Source organism: Mixophyes fleayi, chromosome 8, assembly GCF_038048845.1.
Source record: "Mixophyes fleayi isolate aMixFle1 chromosome 8, aMixFle1.hap1, whole genome shotgun sequence".
NCBI lineage: Eukaryota > Metazoa > Chordata > Amphibia > Anura > Limnodynastidae > Mixophyes > Mixophyes fleayi.
This window is the reverse complement of record NC_134409.1, coordinates 67,439,261-67,463,687: the sequence shown is the minus strand read 5'-3', so window position 1 is coordinate 67,463,687 and position 24,427 is coordinate 67,439,261. Positions and strand designations below refer to the sequence as shown.

General features: G+C 36.7%; 1 protein-coding gene across 2 annotated transcripts in view; it reads right to left on the bottom strand.

The window, feature by feature from the left end:
- The window catches only part of PRG4 (proteoglycan 4), a 64,277-nt gene that overhangs the window by 24,709 nt on the left and 15,141 nt on the right, over nt 1-24,427 (bottom strand). For both annotated transcript variants that reach the window (XM_075184078.1, XM_075184079.1), the window contains 7 exons: nt 16,119-16,262; nt 14,084-14,245; nt 12,195-12,299; nt 11,814-11,864; nt 9,861-9,947; nt 6,385-6,489; nt 3,216-3,326 (listed from right to left, as the gene is read on the bottom strand). In XM_075184078.1, coding sequence (XP_075040179.1) covers nt 3,216-3,326; nt 6,385-6,489; nt 9,861-9,947; nt 11,814-11,864; nt 12,195-12,299; nt 14,084-14,245; nt 16,119-16,262 — 765 coding nt within the window. The remainder of the gene's footprint in view (nt 1-3,215; nt 3,327-6,384; nt 6,490-9,860; nt 9,948-11,813; nt 11,865-12,194; nt 12,300-14,083; nt 14,246-16,118; nt 16,263-24,427) is intronic.

Sequence of the window (24,427 nt, the reverse complement as noted above, 5' to 3'; positions counted from 1 at the left end):
CTGAGATGGAAAAGGACTTAGGAGTCTGAGGCTAAGTAGCAGACTCAGTGCCAGGCAGAGGCAGCAAAGGTGGATACAATTCTGGTATTGATAAATGCACTTAATGCAATCATAATATTACCATTGTGTAAGTCACTACATTGACCCCATCTTGCATATGGGGTACAGTTTAGGACTTTGAATGAGAGAATGTTCATAGATGGACAAATTGAGCTAGAAATAGTGGTTAGAAAAACTAGGTATGCATCTTAATATGTACACGTATATTTGAGGTCCATACAAAGATTGCTTAATGAACCTTTTGTATTAAGGGTCATACAGAAGGCAAGATGTCATCAGCTGCGAATTAAAAATAGAATGTTTTATTATAAGGATTGGTAAGGGTTCTTTACTGTATGGGCGGTTATTCCTAAAGTTGATATCAACCTGTACTATTATTGAAGGAATGTGCTCATTTTCCCATCCTATGCACTGAACTAAGGTGGCTGCATTACAGGACTGTTAGTTTTATAAGTGCATGCAGCTAGCAGCTTAGGGATATGATGGTGGTGGGGGGGGGGATAACCATTGGAGAGAGGGGGGAGTGCAGGATTAAGGGCAGGGTAATGTATCCCTATGAATAAGAGAGAGAATTGTGCAGAAGGCAGCTGTGCCCCTGCCTTTGCTTTGGTCTGACCCTGGCTACAGCACACAGTACATTTTAGTGGACTCATGTGAATCACAGTACTTCAGGTTTAAAGGCATTCTCCACATTCAGATATTTGGCAAACTACGGCGGTCACCTAGAGCACTATCATTTAGTGCTTTTACTATTCCCAGCCCCCCTCACATTAAATTAAACATACACCCCATTCTCATTGGCTAACAGTGGGGAAAACTGGATTTGTTTAACAATTTAAGTGGACTTGAGCGTGCACTTCTAATTCTCTAGTGATACTGCCAGCTGCTCCTCCGTGTCAGTGTTAGGCTGGGAGTGTGGTGCTTGGCAGAAATGTTGCAGTGCAGTACCACACTTCTAGCCTGACAATGCCGAAGAGATGCAGCAGCCAGCTACAGCCCTGATCTGACATCCTGCTCCTCTGCCTGCCATACCACCTACTTGCTCCACATAAGGTAAGAAGTAGTGAGGTTGAATACTGCTCCTGATAGAGGGGCATTCTAAGGGGGGGGGGGGGTCGTCTAAGGGAGAGAGGCACCTAGTCTCCTTTAACCGACTCTGAACATAGTTGGCTTTGTGAACATTAATGTATACCAAGCAGAATATGTACTAATATTTCTTTCATTAACCTGTGATGTGAGAAGTATAATATATTAAAATATTTACAATATATACTGTTTTAAGGTAAGGTAATGAGGGAAGAAGTGATACCCAGGTTCTTCATGTCTAATCTTTATGTGAAAAACTGTACTGTAGAAATTTATACGTAAGTTGTGTTCTTTTGTGAGCATTCAAGTGCAACATTGAATGGCTAAGTAAAACTGAATTACAATGCTTCATTCTACCATCCACAATCTTCATAGTGTATTAAAAATGCATTTAAATAAATTCCTTTAATTGCTTATGGGACATCCATTTATCCACAAATTATATTATACACTGCATTATTTTTCTGATGTCTTCATCAATGCCCTAATACTATCAAAACAGATCAGATATGTTTATTTTTCCATTGCCCTTGTATACAACACCACTCTGCTCTGTGCTTAGGGCTTAGCAGAATTGTGTTATATCCAAGTGCTGTGGAGAAGTGACTCAACCAAGAAGGATAAAGCAATACATTCCATAAAAGAAAGGAACATACAAATCAATACAAGATAGTTACTTCAAGGTGAAAACCTGCTCAGAGGGGAAGTTAACTCTGATGATCCCTTCCTTTTCAGCAGGAAGTTCAGAGTGATGTGCACTGCGGCAGACACAGAAAAAGAAGGACGACCCTGTGATGAGGTAAGTGTGTTTGTGTATGACATTGGTGTAGTTTGGAGAGTGGGTGGCAGTGGTATTGATCTAGTGTGTGGCAGGGCCATAACTAGAAAATTTAGCGTCTAGGGCAATAAGGAAAACTGATGCTCCATAACCATCAACTGTAACCAAATTCACCTAAATATATTCGGCTCCCTGTGCCCCTTTCAACTTTGTGCCCTGGGCGGTAGTTACAGCCCTAGTGTGGGGAGAGAGTAAATGTGTCTTTGGCATTGTGTGTAAGAAGAGGAGTGGGGGTGACTTTATTGTAAGGTGTGAGGTGAGTGGGGGCAGTGGCATTGATGTAATGTGTGGGTAGGGGTGGGTACTGGTGTAATGTATGGAGTAAGGGGTGAGAGTGGCATTGATGTATTGTTTAGGGATAGAGGTGTGGTGGTATTAGTGTAATGTTTGTGAAGAACAGTGGGGTGGTATTAGTGTAATGTTTGTGAAGAACAGTGGGGTGGTATTAGTGTAATGTGTGCAAGTGGCATAAAAATATGGCTGGATAGCATGTCACAATAAATGGCGTACACAGTGAGGACATCGTAATAGTATCTCTGGGTATAGTGAGTGGCATAGTGAAATGGATGTGAAAGGTATCTGGGGAACAAATAGTATAGTGAATGTCATGTGGGAGGCATCTTGTACAGTGGATGGCATATAAGATGCACATGGCATAGTGAAAGGAATATGTGGTTACACTGGTGGCATATATTGATAGGGTGGTGTCATAATTTTTTGAAGCCAATTACACTCCTACTGGGGCAAATATTCTATATTAGTAGGAATACAAAACATAATCCCCCACCACTAGAAATCCTGCATTTTCCCCTGGGCAGCAGTGAAGCTTGGATAACATTCTGCATTAAACATCAATGCATCTGGAAATCAGTGCATCTGGATTGCAACCTTGCCATACAGTCAGTCATCCAGCCAGAAGGAGTTATTATTATTTTGCAAAAGTCAAGCGTGTGAGGAACTGGGAAAAGGGTATTGGGGGAGTAGGAGTTGTAGGCTGCCACTTTAGATTGAACAACAAAACACCTTACATCTGCCCTGGTGTGGAGACCTGCAAACATGCAGCATCAATAAATTACACAAGCAGTTTATAATTGTGTATAAGTATATACTTCTTACTCTGTCCTACCAGTGAAACCAAAACTAATACCCTAAACCATCTCAAAATGTAAACTACAGTAATATCTCTTGAGCTGCATGTGGCATATTATTTTTAGTTCGCTATTATATTTACCATCTGTAATTCCCGTTGGTTTAACTGCTTTCTTTGGATTCTTGTTTGCTTTTCCAGGTGAACGCTTTTTTGTGTTTTTTAGGTTAGATGAAGATGTGTTATCTTCGTTATCTGCAATTGAAAAACAAGTTGGATGTATCAACTTATCTTCATATAGAGTTCTGTACCAGTTTCATAAGAAATTTGTGTTGCTACACTGTTCTGTTGGGGGACTCTACACTTTGCACTATGTAAATCTCAGTCTCTTGCTTTCCACTTGTCTTCATATTCCTTTCTTAGCTCTATCTTCAGTAATATAATCATAGGAGTGTACTGGTTACTGCCTCCCAGACCCCAATGCTTAAACTAAAAATGCAATCTGTATACCATGATAAATGTTTTTGGCTACATACTCAAGAGCAAACTATGTCCCCTTAGTGGTCACATACAATCCACATCTGTAGGTCATATGCAAAATCATTCAAACGCCAACATATGCTGCATAAAGATGACAAATTGTAAAATATTCCCAGAGCTTCCTCCCTAAGCATACAGACAGCCATCAAATCTGAAACAACTAATTAAACAGATGATCGGAACTCCCAAAATTATCCACTTGAAAATGGCTAAACTCTCTGTCTAAAGAAAAGTTGTGAAAACTGCTCATACCTCTAAACCACTGCCAGGCTACATATACCAGATTCACGGCAGAAACACAAAGTGAATCTCTAGGTATACCTACCTAGTAATGGGGATGACTTTTAGTTCGATACAAGTGCATTTTGATCTGTAGATATCTGACATTAACCACGCACCCTGCACTCTATTTAGGGTTATAGTTACACTTGACTTGTGTGTTTTGTAGGCATATTTTTGTTCCTTCTCAAAGTGATTCTGTTCTTGCTATACAGGCTGAATCAGTTATATCAGTATATAGGGTTTCTATACACCTAAGCCTGATACAACTCTAAATACAGAAGGCAGATGTATTTAACTTGCACCCATGCATATTTGTGTAGGTGCATTTGTTGCACACATATGTGCAACTCTAACTCACCTCTTATGTGGGTGAATTGCCCCACTGAACATCTGAGTAAACATTGTGCCATCAAATACATTTACCCAGATTTACTATTAATAACGCATAACATGTGTTAATGTAATGGTACAGAGGGTCACTGTTAAAGAGAAAAGGGTTTACATTGAACCTCACTTAGTCCATATTCTATCAATGGCTTGCATATTACAATACTTCAACGTTACTTTATGTTACGGACTGTAGTTATCGTATAGTAGTTTACTCTCAGGTTTCTGACTGCTTGTAGGACATTGACCTTGTTTCAGTTTTATGACACATTACTACATTGTGTAGTAGTTCCCTTCACTCAGTTCTACACTACTTCCTCCCTTCTCCTCTTTTCTGTTTTCTGATTATTGCTACATCTCCAGATAGAGCATTCTGGGGCAGAATACATACTTCAGATCTTCACCAAAAATATCTACTGATGTGTTTCACTAATGATGGAATAGCATACAATAAAAGACCAGATAACAGATGTGTTCCCCAACTTCCCCTAAACATTACCTTAATGTGGTGCTTGGAAACATTTATAGCTGTCACATCTTTTCTACATGTTTAAAGTGTGTATCACCAGTCAGTACAAATGTATATTAATCAACCGCTCCCACCACCCTTATCTTTGCTTGTATCAATGAAAATGTTGTCACAAATAATAACACCAGCGAGTGACAATAGCGAAGGAGGGGTGGGGTCCGGTTATTAAAAGTGGATTTGTGCTAATTACTGTTTATACCACTATCTACATATTTGTTAATCTGTGTACTTTGTAATGCAGTTTTGGTGCAGCACATAACATGAAGTATGCTGTAGTAGAGTGTATTACATTAACTATAACTGTTATTTGTTGTTCACAACAGTGTAGCACATATTGTGATATTCTAAGTGCACAATATTCTATTAGTAATAGATTATATTTTCAGATTGTATTGTGGTCACATATAGGCAGTGATTGCTGATGTGTTTCTCAATGTCACACAGGATATTATTTAATGTCATGCGTGAAATAATTGATGATGTCATGTGATGCCATCACAAATTCCTTAAGTGGGGGTGGGGGAAGAGTCAAGGCCTTTAGCAAGCAATTCTTTAAAACTTTGGTTAGAACTTTGTTCTTTTAGGAAAACTTTTTTCAAATACATATAAACACACGCATGTCAGCAAGTGAGGTGGGTGTGTGCTGAGGCCATGGATCTACCAAACAGTTATTCCCCCAACCCCACCTCATACCCCCATACTACATTATTGAATGCTAAGGCCATGCAACCAGAGGCAGCGCTCATTACATGAAAGGGCGGGCAGAATAGATACTTGTGCAGTGTGCCGATCTATCTGAATGATGTGTAGAGCTGCATTCGCTGCTTGTCCCTTCACATGTATGATGGCATATTGCTATTGATAGTGCCCACATTTGGGGCAAGGGGTTCTGCGTTGTGGTAACCACTATAGTTTTTGGGGTCTGCCTTGTGGTAGTGCCCAGTGATTTGGGACTTACACTGTGGTAGCTAAAAAAGATTTGTGTTCTGCATTGTAGTAGCCAGTAGACACCTTTGGTCTTCATTGTATAATGGTCTCCAGGAAAGATCTGCATTGTACAGTGAGTATATTGGACTCACTGTTTTATATAGTGGCAAAGAATGAATTCTGTATTGTATATTATTAATAGAATGCCCACTCTGATTGTATATCTGGTACCTAAATGCTCTCTATATTTTGTATTTATCATTAGAATGGGCTTTGCATTGAATACCGGTAAAATAGAACTTTGAACTAGCATATCTTCATACAATACAGTAACTGGATAAAACTGCACCCTCATCAAACAAATTACATCCATAGCTCTTTGGCCATACCTGTTTTCTTGCTGCAGTGTGCTTTATAAACAGCTAGCTCTGATGGCAAGGTTAAGTTTACATAAAACAAAATGTATTTTATTTGTTATATTTAAATAGCACAAAAAGACAGTATTGACAATTCTCTTAGGTTTAGCAGATTCCTTTGACTGACAGATTATTTGATTCATATGGTCAGCCAATTGGGCTGTGTAGTCCCTGCAGCAATCTTCCTTCACACACTCAGACAAATCAGTTTAAACATCTCTTGCAATCCTACCTTCGTTAATTTCTGTATCTTCTTCAACTCTTGTTTTCTTTGTTTTTTTAGGTTTTTTTTTTATGTCTCCAGGGGATGGTGGTGGTGAATTCTCTAGAGAAGGATCTGTTGATGAAAACATGTGCATTATTTGTAATAGAATAGTTTTTTAACTTTTACTTGAAAATTAGAATCATCACACACTATACCGAGCAGATTACACAAAATAGGGAAGCAACTTTAAATTTGCCTCTCTTAAGTTGCACTTCTCTAGTTCTATCCTCGTTCTTCATTCACTCTAACCCCTGGTCTGACTATTCATCTATAGTGGTTCTTATTGACCCAATTTTGAAGGATTAATCACCTTCAAATTCCAAGACTACTTCAACACTAATATCTTTGAAGAAGTCTGTCTATCTACTTTATGAGAAGCACAAAAAGCGGTAATGATAGGCAAAATTATTAAATATTCTTCTCACCAGAAAAAAGACAACAAGCCAAGTGTAACAAAACTCTTACATCCCAGATCCAATGATTAAAACAAGCCCACTAATTTTCCCACTCTGGAACAGTTTTTGAACAGCTAAGCAAACTCATTTGTCAATTGTACAACTCATTAGCTGAAAAAACACATCGAAGCCTTCGGTGGTTAGAGCAAAAATGTTACTAGAAAAGCAATAAGACAGATACTCTTCTGGAAAAAAGTTAAGAGGGCCTCACAGTAATAATAGATAATAAAGGTAACTTAACTTATGATCCTAGAATCCTATGAATTTCAAGTTTTCAGATCCTTTTATGAGGAACTCTATAACCTGAATGCAAGATATCAATTCACAAGAAAAGGATGCTCACACCTATTTAGCATCTTATAATCTCTCTAAAATTAGTCTGACCACATGCTTAACTCTTTATCAATATATATTAGAGGAAAAAATTAAGTTGGCCCTTAAATCCCAAAAATGATCAAAGGCTCCTGGTCCATACGGGTACCCAATAATATATTATATACTATACTACTTCCCAGGCTGGCTCAGCTTTTCAATAACATCCTCAGTGGAAATAAGTTTTACCCAGAATCTACCAGATCCAAAATTATTGTCAAATCAAAACCAGATAAAGGGGTTTATTCCCAATAGACAAGCATCTGACAAAACTCGTAGAGTAATCACAGTAAATAATCATATGAATAAAAAAACTCCTGTCACTTGTTCTCGCGTTAGATGCTGAAAAAGTGTTTGACTGAATTTCCTGGTCATTTATGTTCTCCACCCTGGAATTATTTGGGTTCCAAAATATATTTTTACATGCTATCCAAGCTTTATGTAACATCCCCACCTTAATAGTCACAGCAAATGTTCAGATGTGTTCAGATTGACTAATGTGACTAGACAAGGCTGGCTCTAGCAACCAAAATTAGAGCAAACCAGAAGATCTCTGGAATCCTTCTCCATAACAACCAGCACAAAATATCTTTCTTCGCGGTGCTCCTTATATTGTCTAACCCACATTTTTCCATAATTGACATTTTATTAGAAAGCAAACAGTATGGGGCATTATCAGGACATAAAAAAATTACACTAAGTCTGAAACTCTGATGTTGGTGTTCCTCGCAGATCCCTGGAATGCCTTGAATTTAAATTTACATTTTAGTGCTGCTCTTTGGCATTTCATTATCTGAGAATTTCTATCTCAAAAAGCTAAACTTGTTTGATGCAAGCTACCTCTTCTCCTCTGATAGACAAAATCTACAATGCCATTTCTAAGTGGAAATCCTTGTACATCTCCTGGACTGGGAGGATAAATGCCACTGAACTGAATGTTTTACCATGATTGCTTTACCTTTTTCAGACCTTACCAGTACGCATTCTGATTTCCACTTTGACATTGCTTCAAACACTATGTATTGAATTTATTTGGGGGGAGGAAACCCAGACTTAGCAAAGTTATTTTAGCAAAACCTAAAGAGGGAAAGGGCCTAGGCCTTTCTATTCTTCTGAAATCTTATTGTGCTGCACAACTCAATCATATTGTTTCTTGGCACTCCAAACCAGGACTCAAGAGATGGATTGAGATTGCGAACGCCATGACATCAGAATTATCTGTTAGCTACCTCCTGTATTTGCAAAGGATTTACAGACATGCTTTGGCTTATGCTTTCCCTATGATTCATTTCACTCTCACCATATTGGACAAAGCTATTGCTTGCTTTACTTTAGCACCCTACCCCTAACCCTTGTCTTCAATTTGGAAAAATCCGCTATTTTCACCAGGACATCCAGAGAGAATTGCCAAACTGAGGAAGAATAGGAACTTTGATGTATATCAGCAATGAGCATGAATCTAAGATAAATCTCAAGTCCCCGTCTCACTACACTTATACCCATTATATGCAAATCCGCAGCTTTGTCCAAACGCAAACCCTGCAAAAATGCTCCGAACACCATTCTCCTTTGAGAGACAAACCATTTATTCTGTAGGTTGTAAGGGTAAATTTTTTTTATTATATATCACTCAATTCTTGCACCTGTCCTGCCATTACTGGAACGACATGAGAAAGCTTGGCAGAATGATCTGGGGATATCACTAGACAATGAGGGATAGTCAATTATTAGAAAAAGAACAGCTAAAGACTCCATAAATATGAGAATTAGGGAAAATGCATGCAAAATATATTCAGGTTGGTATATGGTCCTGCATAGGATTAATCCCCTTCAATCAATAGATGCTGGAGAAATTGTAGTGAAATATGCACATTTATTCATATTTGGTAGGAATGTTCCATCATCCATTGGACAACCACTATATATTTACTTGAGCAGTTAATTGAAATTTGGATACCATTGAACCCTTTAGCACTCCTTCTCAACAATTCCATTAACTCCCTGAACAAATCAACCAACATCCTAGCACTACATATATGTAATGTATCAAAATTACTAATTGCCGGATAGTGGAAAAAAATGTATTCCTCCAACTAAAGCAGCCTTATTAAAGAGGATCTGGCATATTTCCTCTATGGAATACAACAATGACCTTCTAAAAAAACACTACCTTCACTTTTCTCAAAATTTCTTCCAATTTCATTCCTCTGCCCAAGATCTACACCATTCATCCACACTAATTACTTGTTCCCACTTAAGGTTACAGAATTTTTCTTGGGCTGTACCCATTCTGTGGAACTTCAAACTGGTTTTAAAATTTCGAGCATGTTTAAAAAAAAATACTTTTACACCCACTTTGCCTATTTTATGCTTCTGCACAGGCAGGGTGTGCATTATGCACACTAATTATCTAGTTGCAATGAGGTGTCTATTTGTACACCTAAATCTTTAATGTACGGTCTCATTTTGTGTAAGAGATAATACAATGGGAGCTTTGTCAAAGTGCCTATATATTAATATAACGTTAGAGATTGTGTTACTTCCAACTGAGTTATATTTGCTGTAATTGAGTCTCAAGAATATGTGATAAAAATGGATGTGAAGAAACGAAGGTACCTTTAGGTGGTTTGTCTGGATCTTCAATGTCATCATCTTTTACTTTGGGGTTTTTGGGTCTTCCATCTTTATCATCAGAAGGTGGCTCTAGTAATTGGATAATAGTGCTTTGAATTGTAATTTTATTGGTACATTTCACTCTGTTAGCATCCACATGAAAAAAAACCAATTAAACAATAAACATATATATTGGTAGGCTTAGCCTTTACCTAGAAGCTGTTAGACAGTGAATATATATGGTACATGAATGTTAGCTAATTTTAACATGTGTCCAATGGCTAACTCTCTCTTAGAGGGGTAAATTAAAAAGTGTATTTGGGGGTGATGATTAACTCAAAAATGTTATGAAATCTTGGAACGGAGTATCAAATGTAGAGATAGTAACAAACCACTCGTACAGATTACAGATAGTTTTAGCAGTATATTTTACTATTTATATTTTCCTTCCCACCTTCTGGATTTTTTCCTAGATGTTCAATATCTTTGTTAACAGAACCTTTCTGATTTGGTTCTGAAATCATACAATTTTATAAGTATTGAATTTCAATTGGCAAACGGAATTATAAAACTGAACAAGGATGGTAGAAATGATTGTTCAAATTCAGAGAATATCACCTTGGTTTTTTTTTTTAACTGTGTCATCAGAAACTTGGTAGCATGAAAATGGATGAACCTTGGATATTTAGCAATAAGTGTACTGCAAAATATACACTGAAGTCTGCATCATCTGTTTATGTAATTAATTTATATATATATATATATATATATATATATTTTATATCACACCATCTTCCTCCATTATTTTCTATAAGGGCCTAATTCTGGGGATAATAAGAAATATTGGTATGTCTGCGCTGACAAAATCAAACAGCTGCCACTTTTCACTTACATACTATCCATCAACGTATGTAGCCGGCTGTTTCAACACCACATACTCCAAACACTCGGGAATAAGTCCAGAACGATTCAGCGTGTGTTTCTCCTCTTAGTCACCGCCTCCTGCCGAATCTTTATCAAGGCAATCTTTGAGATTGCCTTGATAAAGATTCCTTTGAATTGAAACGCTGAATCGTTGTGGACTTATTCCCGAGTGTTTGGAGTATGTGGTGTTGAAACAGCCGGCTACCCGATCTGCGGAGAGGGACTAAAGGTTTCCCTACATGCACATTACCATCATACACAGGGTAAGGGTCCAACCTTATCAGTTATGTTTGGTGTTCTTCTCTCATGGAATTTCGCTTATGTTTTATCATTGGTTGAAGTGTTTTACATCTGTTAAATATTTGTTATTGGGATAATGCACCATCTGTAGCATTTTTTCCTTTTTGGGATATACCATCAAGATTCTACATATAGAAAACTGATTTGACATCATTGAGGACATCCCCATATATACATCATTTTCAAAGTTGTTAGGATCAGAGATCTCCCCTGTGTAAGTTTGAAACATAGAAGGGAGTGGATTGAATACACGTGGTGGTGATAAGTTCTAATTAAGACCACTGAGGTGTTTAAAGGTGCTTGATTATTTTAATCACATATGCATCCTATTTTGATATGTGTTCTCTATCCATTTTTTATGTACATCGGTGGAATATAACATCTGGATTTATATGATCTATATATGTATTGATGGATCTACCGACTTTGACCATTTGAGAGTACGGAAATTTCATCTTTTCTGGACAGTGTGACTTTTTACTCATATATATATATATATATATATATATATATATATGCATGAAAATACCCATTTGATTTTTTATATTGATGCGATGTTATAAGTGTATTAGATCATTTGCGCCAATTCTATTTCACTAATATTTTATGTTTATAATTCTGGGGATGTTTTTTTAGAAGTTAAAGTTAGGTTAATATAAGTTCTACGTCTAAGATTATAAAATGTGCACTTGAGATTAGTGTTCATGCACCTGGATTCATCAATGTTATTACCTTTAATTTTTGGTTCTTCATCATTAGGTGAGCGTAGCTTTTGGTTCGGCTCTAGGAAATTTAGAAGAGTTTTTATTTTTTTGATGTTGTAATTCTATGTAGGCTATATGTGCAATTTACTATATTAGTATAAAACCACAAGAGTAATAAAGAAATTACACCTACAGTCATGCACTAGAAAACAAAGGTTGTAGGTAGCAAGCATATGTACTGGGTTGAAATCAAAGAACAGTGGAGCAATTTATGTCAAAGTGTGGGCGGGGTTAATAAGCTTAGAAGAAAGTGAAGGTTAAATATAGAGATAAAAGAAATTCCACATAATTTTTTTTATGAAAGGTAGGTTACTTGATGACTTTAAGACTAATATTTTGACTTTCGTACCTTCAGGGGGGCTTTCAGGATCTGTGGGATCATCATCACCTTCCCTTGTCGTGGTTTTGGGTTTCTTTGGTTTATTATCTTTGTCCTTAGGACTCCGATTTGGCTCTGTAATTATACATATATATTTTTGGTCTGAATGTTCTTCCAATGATTATTCCTAGCCACATTGCTTTGTCAAACGTAGAACACAGAAATTCCCAGTCAACGTAATACATTTAACAATCACAATTATGGAAGCCATATACTACAGTGAGTGATGATAACATTGAAAGTTGTAGAGGAATAGCTGATATGTAGAAAGAAAGAGGGGCGAAGAGTTGATTCAGAGGATAACATAAGTGGGTATCACCAGAAGAATGGAACTTCAGAACACTTGATTGAGATAAGAGAGTTGAATTGTGTGGACACAAAAAAAAACCATTCCAAATATTTATCTGAATTATAGTTTTAAAATATGGGATATATCATCTATTCATAACATTATATATTATTAATGATGAACACAATATTGCTAACTTAATTATTGTAGCCACTAGCAATTTATTTTTTGGCTTCATTTTCTTCCAAAACCTAAAGCCTATTCCTAATTATATTGCTTTGTCAAACTTGAAATCTGGAATTTCTAAAGCAACATATTTAAGCCCATGGATCCAAGGGAAGACCAAGAGTTTCTGCAAGTAAACAGAGAACAGAGCCTTGTGGAACCCCAACAGATAGTGGGAGTGGAGGGAGGATGTGCCAGAGGTAGAAACACTAAAGAAGCGGTTCGATAGGAAGTGAACCAGGAAAGAACTGCATCACAAAGTTCAATGGATTGAAAGGTGTATAGTAGAAGTGGGTGATCAACAGTGTCAAAGTGGACTTTGCAGTAAGTAGATCATTGATCACATTTGTGAGAGCAGTTTCAGTGGAATGTTGGGGATGGAAGCCTGATTACAGAGAGTTGAGATTGGTGTGAGAGGAGAGAAAGTGAGAAAGGAGTTTGTACACTAAACGCTCAAGTAGTTTGGAGGCAAAGAGGAGGAGAGAAATAGGGCGGTAGTTGAAAAGAGAGGCTAGATCGAGATATTGTGTCTTTAGAATTGGTCTTGATAATTTTGTGTTGGAGAAAGTAGAAACATTTTTCTACTCGACACCTTTGCTGCTTACACAATGTGTAAGATTTATGAAAACTGGTGCATGTTATAGCCCCCAGTATGTCATAATGAAAACTTGGGACAAAATCACCTGCAATTGACACAATCCACCTCCCAATTCGTACCAGACATGCCTTTAATTTGCCAACCACATGCCAAATCTCCATGGCCACACACATTTTTGATACGGCATGTCCCATTGAAAGACAGAAATTGGGATATTGGACCATTGGGGATTCTGCTAGTACACATGAAAGAGGTGTTGTTACCCATCATAGCAAAACAGATTCCGTCATTATTATTTTTAGTGGCAGTGTTTAGAAAATTTACAGGAAACATATAAGTGGTTGCTATGGCTTATCATGTGATGTTGGTTGATAACAGCAAAAATTGGAATAATAATTCTTAATGTTATGCAATGTTATAATCCCCAAACAAAGTGTAAAAATTGTGTTATTTTCTTTTTTTCTTTATAACTATAAACCCTACTCTATAGATTGCGTTTGTCTGTTACTCTGACCCCCAACTTGCATAGATCAGGTATAAGAAACTGTGATTGAATTTTTCACCAAGCCATTCACTCGTTTAACAACTGCCATTTTCTTGGGCAGCGCCAGTACTTTGCTATACCGTCCCCAGACATGTGAGCCTAGTCTTTCTGAAGTAAGAGTGGCATCATAAATTATAGTACAACTCATGTGATGACCCACTTCACCATAATCTTATTAAAAACCATTTGTAAACATAAAATACCTCTTGCATCTGATTCAGGATTGTCTGGATCGGGGTTTCCATCCTCAGGCTTATTTTTCTTTTGATTTTTCCTTGAAAGTTTTTGGGTTGTTTTGCTTCCCTTTACACTTGATGAAGAAGCAGACGAGGAAAAAGAGGAGGAGGCCACATTTTCTTCTGACTCTGCAAACAATATTTACAGAGCCATTAAATCAACGTTATACAATAAGAGATGTTCTTTTTGTCTTTCTTAGATGTGGGGAAGGGGAGTGAGCCAGACTATTGCCCAGGGTGCAACTGAGAGACGTAGGGTGAATATTTTCCACCACTGCCTATATTGTGGTCCCAGTGTCTTGGGACTTCAGGTCCACAAGAGACAGGAGCATAGTCATTGTAGGGCACTTTCAAATCTTCTATTTTGCTAGTGTTCTGTGTGATTGTTGCATAGAGTCCACACAAGGTACAATATTTGAAAGTACTCAGTTTACTTCTATGACTGCTTCTGTCAACAAGAGATTCTCTAGTAAAGCAGGTCCATAACAGGTAGTTGAAAATAAATCTAAAGCAATGTCCCAGCTCTCTGATAAACTCTATTTGATATATGCTGAACACGATACAAAAATAATAAGGGATTCCAGCTTCTATAAATGTTTAAACACGAAGACAGATTATGGTACTAATTAATGAATTACGTTTTTTTGTGATAAATATATACTTTATTATCTGCATTTCCTCTTCACGTTTCCTAGGGCCTGATTCGTGTTAAGACTTCTGTCTGTTTGTGTAACGTATCTTGCGTGATAGCTCTGCACTTGCCCAAAAATGGACATTATGGACAATGAAAGAAATTGCCTGCAATTCATGTCTGCACACAACTGACACTTACAGCTGACTATGACTTGAGGGGTGGTAAGGGGGAGGGGAAAGGCAATCCAACATAGCCCATGTACACGTAGGGCGTTCTGATGCACATGTGGCCAATTAGAGCCTTGTGTTTATCGTAAATACACTTGTTTTCTCCCGAATCTTTTGCACCAACTACAGGGCAGGTGTAAACAGTGATGACCAACACGGCATAGTCTTTTAGTTAAAATTACACACATGTGTGTCAGTGGCTATTACAGAACAACTGCATGCAACTAAGATATAATATTAAACTGCATTATATGTACACTATGCATTTAAATCATCTTTGTTTATGTCATTAATGTAAAAAATGTAAAAGTATTATACTTACATTTTTTAATATAAATAATTATACTGTTAAGAGTTAGTTTATTTAATGAACAAATAAATGTTTTATGAGTTCTTATGTGAGCATTAATTGTACAGATGCATGTGTGTATATTGCAGACTGTTTGTGTCAACATATGGCAAGTATTGTTTAGGCAGAGCATCCTTCCACTCAAATTCAAATCGAAATGTATATTGAGATATGCTTGGATTTGAATATGGCCAATACCGCTCAAGTTGCATGCTCGTTTTCAAAACACAACTTACCTGCAAGTTGCATTCAGACATGAAACAGGCCCATAATGCACACAAGTTGTGTCTTTACCAATGTAGAATGTTTGGCATTACAGTTAGATATATAAGAATAGTTTCGGGGGTATCCCATTCATTATTCTTAACTGGTTTTAAAATAGTGTTATTGCATGAGTAAATATGTATGCATATTGCATATGTAAATATATATATATGCAATTCATATTTGGAAATGTCAATAAATTTATAGTAATTTACTTTCAATTGGCTGTTAGTATAGTATAATGTCGAATTCAATGTTTCTTATTAAAATGTTTTACATTTAGTGGCTAAATTACTTGTTTAATGATTTCCCCTCATATTCATTTTAAGCTTATTATTCTGTGTAAACCCAGGCCTTAAAATGTGCTGAGTATACAGCATTATTTAGGTTGGACAAATGTTTGTTGCTAGATCATACTGTATGCACTGTACAGTGTGCTATATAGCTGAGTTCACAATAAGCTTTACAGTTAACAACCTCAATTTATTACCTCTTAAGGAAATAATTTTGTTACTACTACTACAGTACCTTGAATTTCTTCTTCTGACTCCACAAGTGTGTCCGTTTTTTTCTTTTTGGGGATTTTAGAAGACTTTTTTGGAGGACGCTTTTTATCCTTTGATTTTAATGATGATTTGGAAGTTGAAGATGATGATGGTCTCTCTTTGGTATCTAAAATGCATAAAAGAAAAATGTAAGTAATTACATATATTAAGAGTTTTATTAACGCATGCTTATGGGACATATCTGTATCCATTTGGCACATAAATTGATTCAACATCTGTGGAGACTTGTTTGTATTGTAGTCATCAAAATACATAAGTAGTGAATTTACATGAATAAGTCATTACCAAGGCAATCACATTCTCATTGAAGTTTTTATTGGCATCATTACATGGCTTAACCTAAAATTAGAATCTTCAAAAGTGATATGTATATGTAAAGGTGAGAGAACCCATTGCAATTTAGTTAAGATATTTGTTTATTATGGGTAGCTTACATAATTCTAAATGTCTAATTGTATAAATTGTAAGCTCTCAAAGTAGTAGCATAAATAATTTCCCTGTGGTGGTCTTCTTTCTTGTAAATTCTAATTGTAAATGTCGGCACTTATCCTGCTCATATAAAAATGTGGATAGGCTAAATGCAGACACTTGCATTGTGTAAACTGGGGGACAATGTCGTCAGTGTGATTGGCGACATTCACAACATTGCCAATCACAATGCAGACATTAAAACGGTAGTAGTTTTAACGCAGCAGGATTTCCCGACAATTGAATATGCCCCTAAAAATGGTAAGGAAGCAAAATGCTTCTCCCACAATCACACTAATAACTTTATTCAGTTATGATATAATGTTGGTATTTTTTCACAGGAATTTGATAATGTTGCTCATATTTCTATATTAATAAACTTTCAAGTATTGTGCCTTCTTATGGATTGCAAAGTGATACCCATTTATCATTCACATCAGGCCCTGCCCCATTGGAGCTCACAGTCTAAATTCACAGACACACATTCCCTTTCTTTGGGTCCTAAAGCAGTAAAATGTACATTGTTTTATTTTATTGGTCAGGGCAATTGCTTTTTCATGCATTAGCAACATAAAAATTAAGTATTCAGGAAAAGTTCTCAAGTCTTATGTTACATTATTCCTGCTGCATAATAATAATCCATCTTTACAAGATACTTTCCGCATGTATAACTTAGTGGTTAGCACTTCTGCCTCACAGCACTGGGGTCATGAGTTCGATTCCCGACCAGGGACTTATCTGTGTGAGCTTGTATGTTCTCCCACATGTTTGCGTGGGTTATCTCCGGGTGCTCTGGTTTCCCCCCCACACTAACAAAAACATACTGGTAGGTTAATTGGCTGCTGTCAAAATCGACCCTAGTCTGTGTGTGAGTGTTAGGGAATTTAGACTGGAAGCTCCAATGGGGCAGGGACTGATGTGAGTGAGTTCTCTTCACAGCGCTGTGCATTTAGTGGCGCTATATAAATAGCTTATAATGATGCATTCTATTAAGTACAAGGTCATTTTGATAGTCTGCGATGCTACACCAGTGAGGTGAAAGGGATTTTACTAATCTACTTTCACCTAATTATACTCTTCTTGGCACATCTAAACTTTATACTACAAGAGCGTTTCAGGCAGTTATATGTCTTTATGTGAGCGTTGGGCTTGTTCAGCAGACTTTGTGAACATTCTTGTTTTGTTGTACTGACAAGATTTTCTACCTGGACATTTCTGATTATGTTAAAATAGTTCATGTTAATAATCACGACAAACCCATAACCACTTACCTTATCTTCTTCCATGTGACTATTTTTTCTGAAACAATTAAGACCTATGTGATATTCATTTGTTTTAACAACAACTTTGAGATTTGGACACAGAGATCTAAGTCTAGATATGACTCAAATCTATGTTATTTGGGTGCAGAATTTCTACACCCAAACATGTCCTTTTTACTAAATACCTTCCGGTTCATCTTCATAGTCTACTACAATCTTCCTTTTCTTCTTTCTTGGCTTTTTAGGGGCAGAATTCACTGAACTCTTTTTGTTCTTATTTAGGGGGGATTTTTTACGAAGTGAAGATGGTGCGTTTTCATCGTAGGAATCTAGATTAAAGTGAACACACTCTTATATTTAGAATCAACAGGTCTGAACAAAAATATTCAACCATGCTGAACCCATACTTGATGAGACCATTCATTTTATTTAGCCAGACATTAAATGAAACAAGAATTTAATAAAATAATGGTATGTATCATAAAAAATTAAACTGTTCAACCAGAGGCAGTATTACATTTAGTGAAGTTAGTTAGTATAATAATGACAAATGCTGGCATTATTTTAATATAACAGAGGTGAGAATACTAAAGTCACACATTTATGACAAAAAGTAACAAGCGGTCACATTGGGGGTATCTTTGACAATAAACTGCTACTAACTGAAGCAAGTAATCACTCTATATTCTAATATACTTATCAACTGCTGACAGATCAAATGTATAAATAGTCAATGTAGTCCCGCTAACGTCAATGCCATCTAATGAGAAATGTTACCTGGTTCTGGTGATATTACAATGGTGCATATGTATATTACATATGGAGACCATTTAATATCATGTCAAAAAAGTACCTTCTGTATCATCATCTGAATATATAAATGTCCTATATTTCTTCTTTTCTGGCCTTCTAGGACTTCGTTTTCTAGTTTTTTTTGGTGACGACAATGATGATGAACTTCCCAGTTTTGGGTCTATAAGGCAAATGTAGATGTAATAATCTGTTTTTAAATTGTTAGATTTATATCCATGTAATTGATTTGTGTGAAAGCATTATAATGAATTTCAATCTGGAACATGGCAGTTATAAGATAAAATTGTAAAGTGGCCTAAGACAAGAATAGAATTGTCAGCACACTTTTTTTTTTTTACACCTTTTCAACTTTAATAGTAGGGTCTGTATTGTGTTTATATCTGGGACTCATATGCACCATTAAATCAATAAAGGAGGAGGATGATTTTAAATAAAATGACAATGACAACAAGGATGGGTTACTTAAGTCATAAAGAATTGTTGCATGTACTTGCTATGACTACAGCTTTTATATTGATGGCAATCTTAGAAGTTGTGATACACAAGATAGGATGAATTAACACTGACTTTCTGATAATTGATATCCTCATACACTTAGCATTCTGATGCATTCCACTAGCACTACTTATAGCATAAACAGCAGTGCCAAAAGAGCTACAAAATAATTAATACAGACTTTCCTCTGTGCTGCAACACAGGAGAGCAGAAATGTTGGAAATCTATGTATGGCATTTTTGTGTAGTATGCATACTCAGGTTTGTCTTCTACCATTGTAGTGACAGAAACATACGGAAATACTGCATTGATTACACAACAGTTTTATGATTTAGTCTCAATGCAAATATACTGCGCTAGGGATTTCAGGAATGAGGTTTCACATTGCATGTGACAATAAAAAACTAAGCAAAACATATATTTATGCTCGTCTGTTCTACAACCTTTCCTATGTGTTTGCAAAATAAGCTGTTAGCACAGGCCACTGAGCAAAAAATACATAAGTATGGTAAAGGAACATTCAACCAACCAGCAGGTGGGAAACAAGTGGCTCTCAAAGTAGTAGCATAAATAATTTCCCTGTGGTGGTCTTATTTCTTGTAATTCTGATGTCAGAGTGAGTACATTGCATTTACACAGTCTATGTCCCAAGGTAGTCTGTGATTAGATAGTGATGCTTATCTAGCCAGCCATAGGTTAACCTATTTTTTGAGGCTGTGAAAGTTTGATCTCACAATATCTTCTAATAGTTGCAAACATTGGTGATCTGTAGCACAACATGGGATTCTACTAATATATACCAGGTTGCCTGCCCCTGCATGGAATCCAGGACAATTTAGTATCAGTAATGGAAGCAAGTGATCACTATCTTCTAATGCACTTATCAACTGTGTAAATATTCAATGTTGACCTGCAAACTTCAATGTTATCTATTGAGACATGTTCCTGGTCCTGGTGATATTACAATGGTTCATATGAATATTGCATATGGAAACCATTTAATATCATCCAAAAATTACCTTCTGCAACATCCTCTGGATATAATATTTTCCTATAACTCTTCCTTTGTGGCCTCCGAGGGCTTCTTTTTGTAGTTTTTTTGTGTACCGGCAATGCTGGTGAACTTCCCAGAGAAGGGTCTATAAGCAAATGTAGATGTAATAATGTGTTTTTACATTGTTGGATTTGTATAAATGTAATTAATGTTTGCAAAAAAAAAAGAATTGTAGCGTATTTCAATTTGGAACATGGCAATCATAAGGTGAAATTGTAAATTTACTCAAAACGGAAATAGAATTGATAGCACACACTTCTTGGGCACCTTTTCACCTTTAAGAGTGGAATCTGTGTTGTATTTTCAGCTAGGCCTGATATACACCCTTTCCCGCAAGGTTGTGAAATAAGTTATTTGCACAGGTCAGCTAGCAAAATATACATAAGTAAGTTGAAGGAACATCCAACAAGCAGTGGGAAACATGCGGCTCTCAAAATACTAACATGAGTAATTTCCCTGTGTCTTCTTCCTTGTAATTCTGATTTCCAAGTGAGCACATTGTATTTACACAGTCTATATATCGGGTTAATCTGCGGTTGCAATTATTCTATTTTGGGGGCTGTGCATGTGTGTTTTCATAATATTTTTTGATACTTCTTAACAAAGGTAATCTGTGGTACAACTTGTGATGCCCCTGTTATAGAACATGTTGCCCATCCCTGAAGTTCTTGGCAATTGCATACAGTTGCATACACAGTCCTACCCTAAGTTACTATATTTCAGATTCTGATGACTTTTAAAAAAAATAAAAAATAAAATAAAATAAAAAGTACATCATAATTTCTCTTTGTCTGGAAAGTTCCTAATGTTCTTTCTTCTTGGTCATCTACAAATCCATTTAGTTGGTTTTTGGGAGATGATAATGGAAATGTTGATGTTGCCTTTCAATGGTCTAGAATCAAATGTAAATGTAATAATCTGTTCTAACAACCTGAAATCAATTTTGCCTCTTAGCTGAGCACATAAGGGAAAAAGTTAAAATGTTAATTGAATGCGTACTCCACCCTAAAAGGCTGCCTGCACAAACTTAGCAAGTTTAGTTTTTAACGCGATCATTTCCAGATTGCTCTGGTTAGTGGGGTTGGTGCCTGATATGCAGCTACAAATAAGAGGAAGCATGGTTTCATATTTAAAAAGAAAGCTCAGTGAAAACAATTCCTGTTTTCTAGATAAAATTCTGTCAGCTATGTAGAAACAAATGGTATTGTGTTCCACAATGAAATGCATCAGCTACAACAGACAATATATTATTGTGATATGGATTAATTGTAGTAACCATAATCATCAACATCAACATTTGTTTACATAGCGCCAGCTAATACTGTAGCGCTTTACAATTCGGATGAATTCAAAACATTTTATTGGTTATATTTGCATATGCAAAAGAAATTGGAAAACTTAACATTTCCTAATTCTTGACCAATCAAATATTACGATCTGTGTCTACTGCCTGCACAAATGTAGCTTCATACAACTATATCAGACCGCAACAAAAGTGGATCTGTACTGTCATTTTTAAGATGACTACACTTGTAACAATTTGGTCAGTCAATTTTATACGTTTAAATATAGACAAACTTAGTTCCATGTGTTGTGCATATGCAGCAGAAATGATAATTATCATAAGATAATCCTGTTTTTGGGAGGCATGTCAATTCCACACACTGGGTATGGATGATGTGTGATGTTTTTTGCTATGTTAAAGAGGACCTATGGAGCAGAGTTCTGTGACCATAAAAAAGCATGAAGTCAAAGACCAAGTGCTTTGATAGAGGGCATTCAACTCACAGATGACATACAATGTCCTTTTTGTTTTAGAGTGTGAGAACGAGAGTGCATTTTTCCTTAAAATAACCAAGTTTCAACTGAAAGGTGTTTTTATTTTTTTACCTTCACTGAAAGTTTCAGAAACACACAGGACATTGCTACTTTCCTACTATGTTATATTTTACATTATTATTTTCCAAATATAAGGATACACAGGGTATTTTACATATATTTGTCACTTGTGTATTATATTTTGTATTATTACTTTCTATGTGGTTCTGAACATTGGTAATAATAGATTTAAGTTACGCTCATCCTCTTGATAACTCCTATGTTCAAAAATGTTAGTTTTTGATAGTTCTCTGTGTCCTTAAGCAATATCAGCAACAGAATAGCCAAATTAGAACCTAGCCTAAAGTGATTTTCATTCAGATTTAAACTCAAATGATATTACTGAAAAACAGGAGAGTCGGGGAACAACAAACTAATCTTTTGGCTTGTTGCCATCCCACCCCCCAGGCTGAGAGCACATTGTGATTTGTCCCCAATTTTCCCACCCTATACTATAATCCAGTATGGACAGACCCAGAGCCATGGGCACCTTTTGTGTTTTGGGTATTCACCCCAACCATCCCACTATAATCAGCCACTGTCGAGCTCCCCAAGACAGACATGGGCCTGGGTACCTCTGCATCCACCCCCATTTTCCGAATCATTCAACACCCCTGAATATGTGGCCAGTATTAGAAAACATACTTTCACTTGGCATCAAAATAATGTTTTTACATCATAGCATAGTGCAGTGGTTCCCAAACTTTTACCGTCCACGGCACCCTTAGAGTCTCCATAATTTTTTCATGGCACCCCTCCAAAATAATTACCGAGCAGCCCCGTTTTATAAGTAGTTAAGCCAAAAAACTTAATAAGTATTTAGGCCAGGACAGAAATACTTATTTAGTTGTATGCAAAAATACACATGAATCCAAGAGAAAATAATATTTTTATAAATTTTTTTCAATTCTATTTCTGTCAAAGAATAATTTACAGCTAACTCACTCTGTGCCCTCCTTTATCTCCACAAATTCTGTGCCCCTTCTGCATCATCCTCCACACTCTCTGTGCCCCCTCTGCATTCTCCACCACACTTTCTGTGCCCCCTCTGCATCTTCCAACACACTCTCTGTTCCCCCTCTGCATCTTCCAACACACTCCCTGTGCCCCCTCTGCATCTTCCAACACACTCCCTGTGCCCCCTCTGCATCTTCCAACACACTCTCTGTGCCCCCTCTGCATCTTCCACCACACCCTCTGTGCCCCCTCTGCATCCTCCATACTCTCTGTGCCCCCTCTGCATCCACCACACTCTCTGTGCCCCCTCTGCATCCTCCACCACACTCTCTGTACCCCCTATGCATCCACCACACTGTCTGTGTCCCCTCTGCATCCTCACCCTGCCCCCTCAATTCGGTGGTGCCTGGGACCCAGCATCCTCCTCTCTCCTGCCGCTTGCCATTGAATGTCAGGCGTGATGACGTCACGCCCGACATTCATTGAGAAGCGAGGAGGGAGAAGGATGCTGGGTCACAGATGCCGTCAGATTGGAAGTTTTTGGTTTTTTTTGCCCCCTGGCCGCGGCACCCCTGTGACAGTGCCGCGGCACCCCTGGGAGCCGCGGTGCACAGTTTGGGAACCTAGGGCATAGTGGGTATTCACAAGTGGGTACATTCACTCAATATCATCATCACAGTTAGATGGGGTAGATAGAAATGTTAATACTAATTGAAGTTGTTGCTTTTATTTATTTTTCATTTCTGCAATACACTAATAATAATTTTAGAATTAGTCTTATTAAAAAAAATTCTCATATTTGTTGGAATTAGATCTTGCACTAATAAACTTAATTTATTAGATATTGTAACCCATCTATTTTATTTTTGAGAGATTTGCAAGAAAGCCACTATTTGATAAGCACCCTTTTGTAATTGTTGGAAACCATGCAGAAAATGAAACGGCCTAGGCTAACCATTATCATATAATGCAGTCGTTTTCAATCTATTTTTAGCACACAGAACATTAAAAAAGCTACAGAACTTAATGGGGAACCCCTACATGTCCATATCCCAACCCCAGCCAAAGTTGGGCTACAAGTTTCTTAATAACTAAAAAAATCTAAATAGTAAGTAAAAAAACACAAAATACCAGCATTAATTTGTCTGAAAAAAATCAAATCACATAACTTTAAACTGTATATTCAGTTTTTTGTGCATTTTTTTCTACATTTTTGGAAATTAAAACTGTATGATCATTAATAAATGTAAAAAAAAAATCAATATTGCACACACCATGATTATTGAAAGGTAATTGTTTTAAAGAATAAAACTTAAACACACTATAATTAAAACTGTCCTTTCA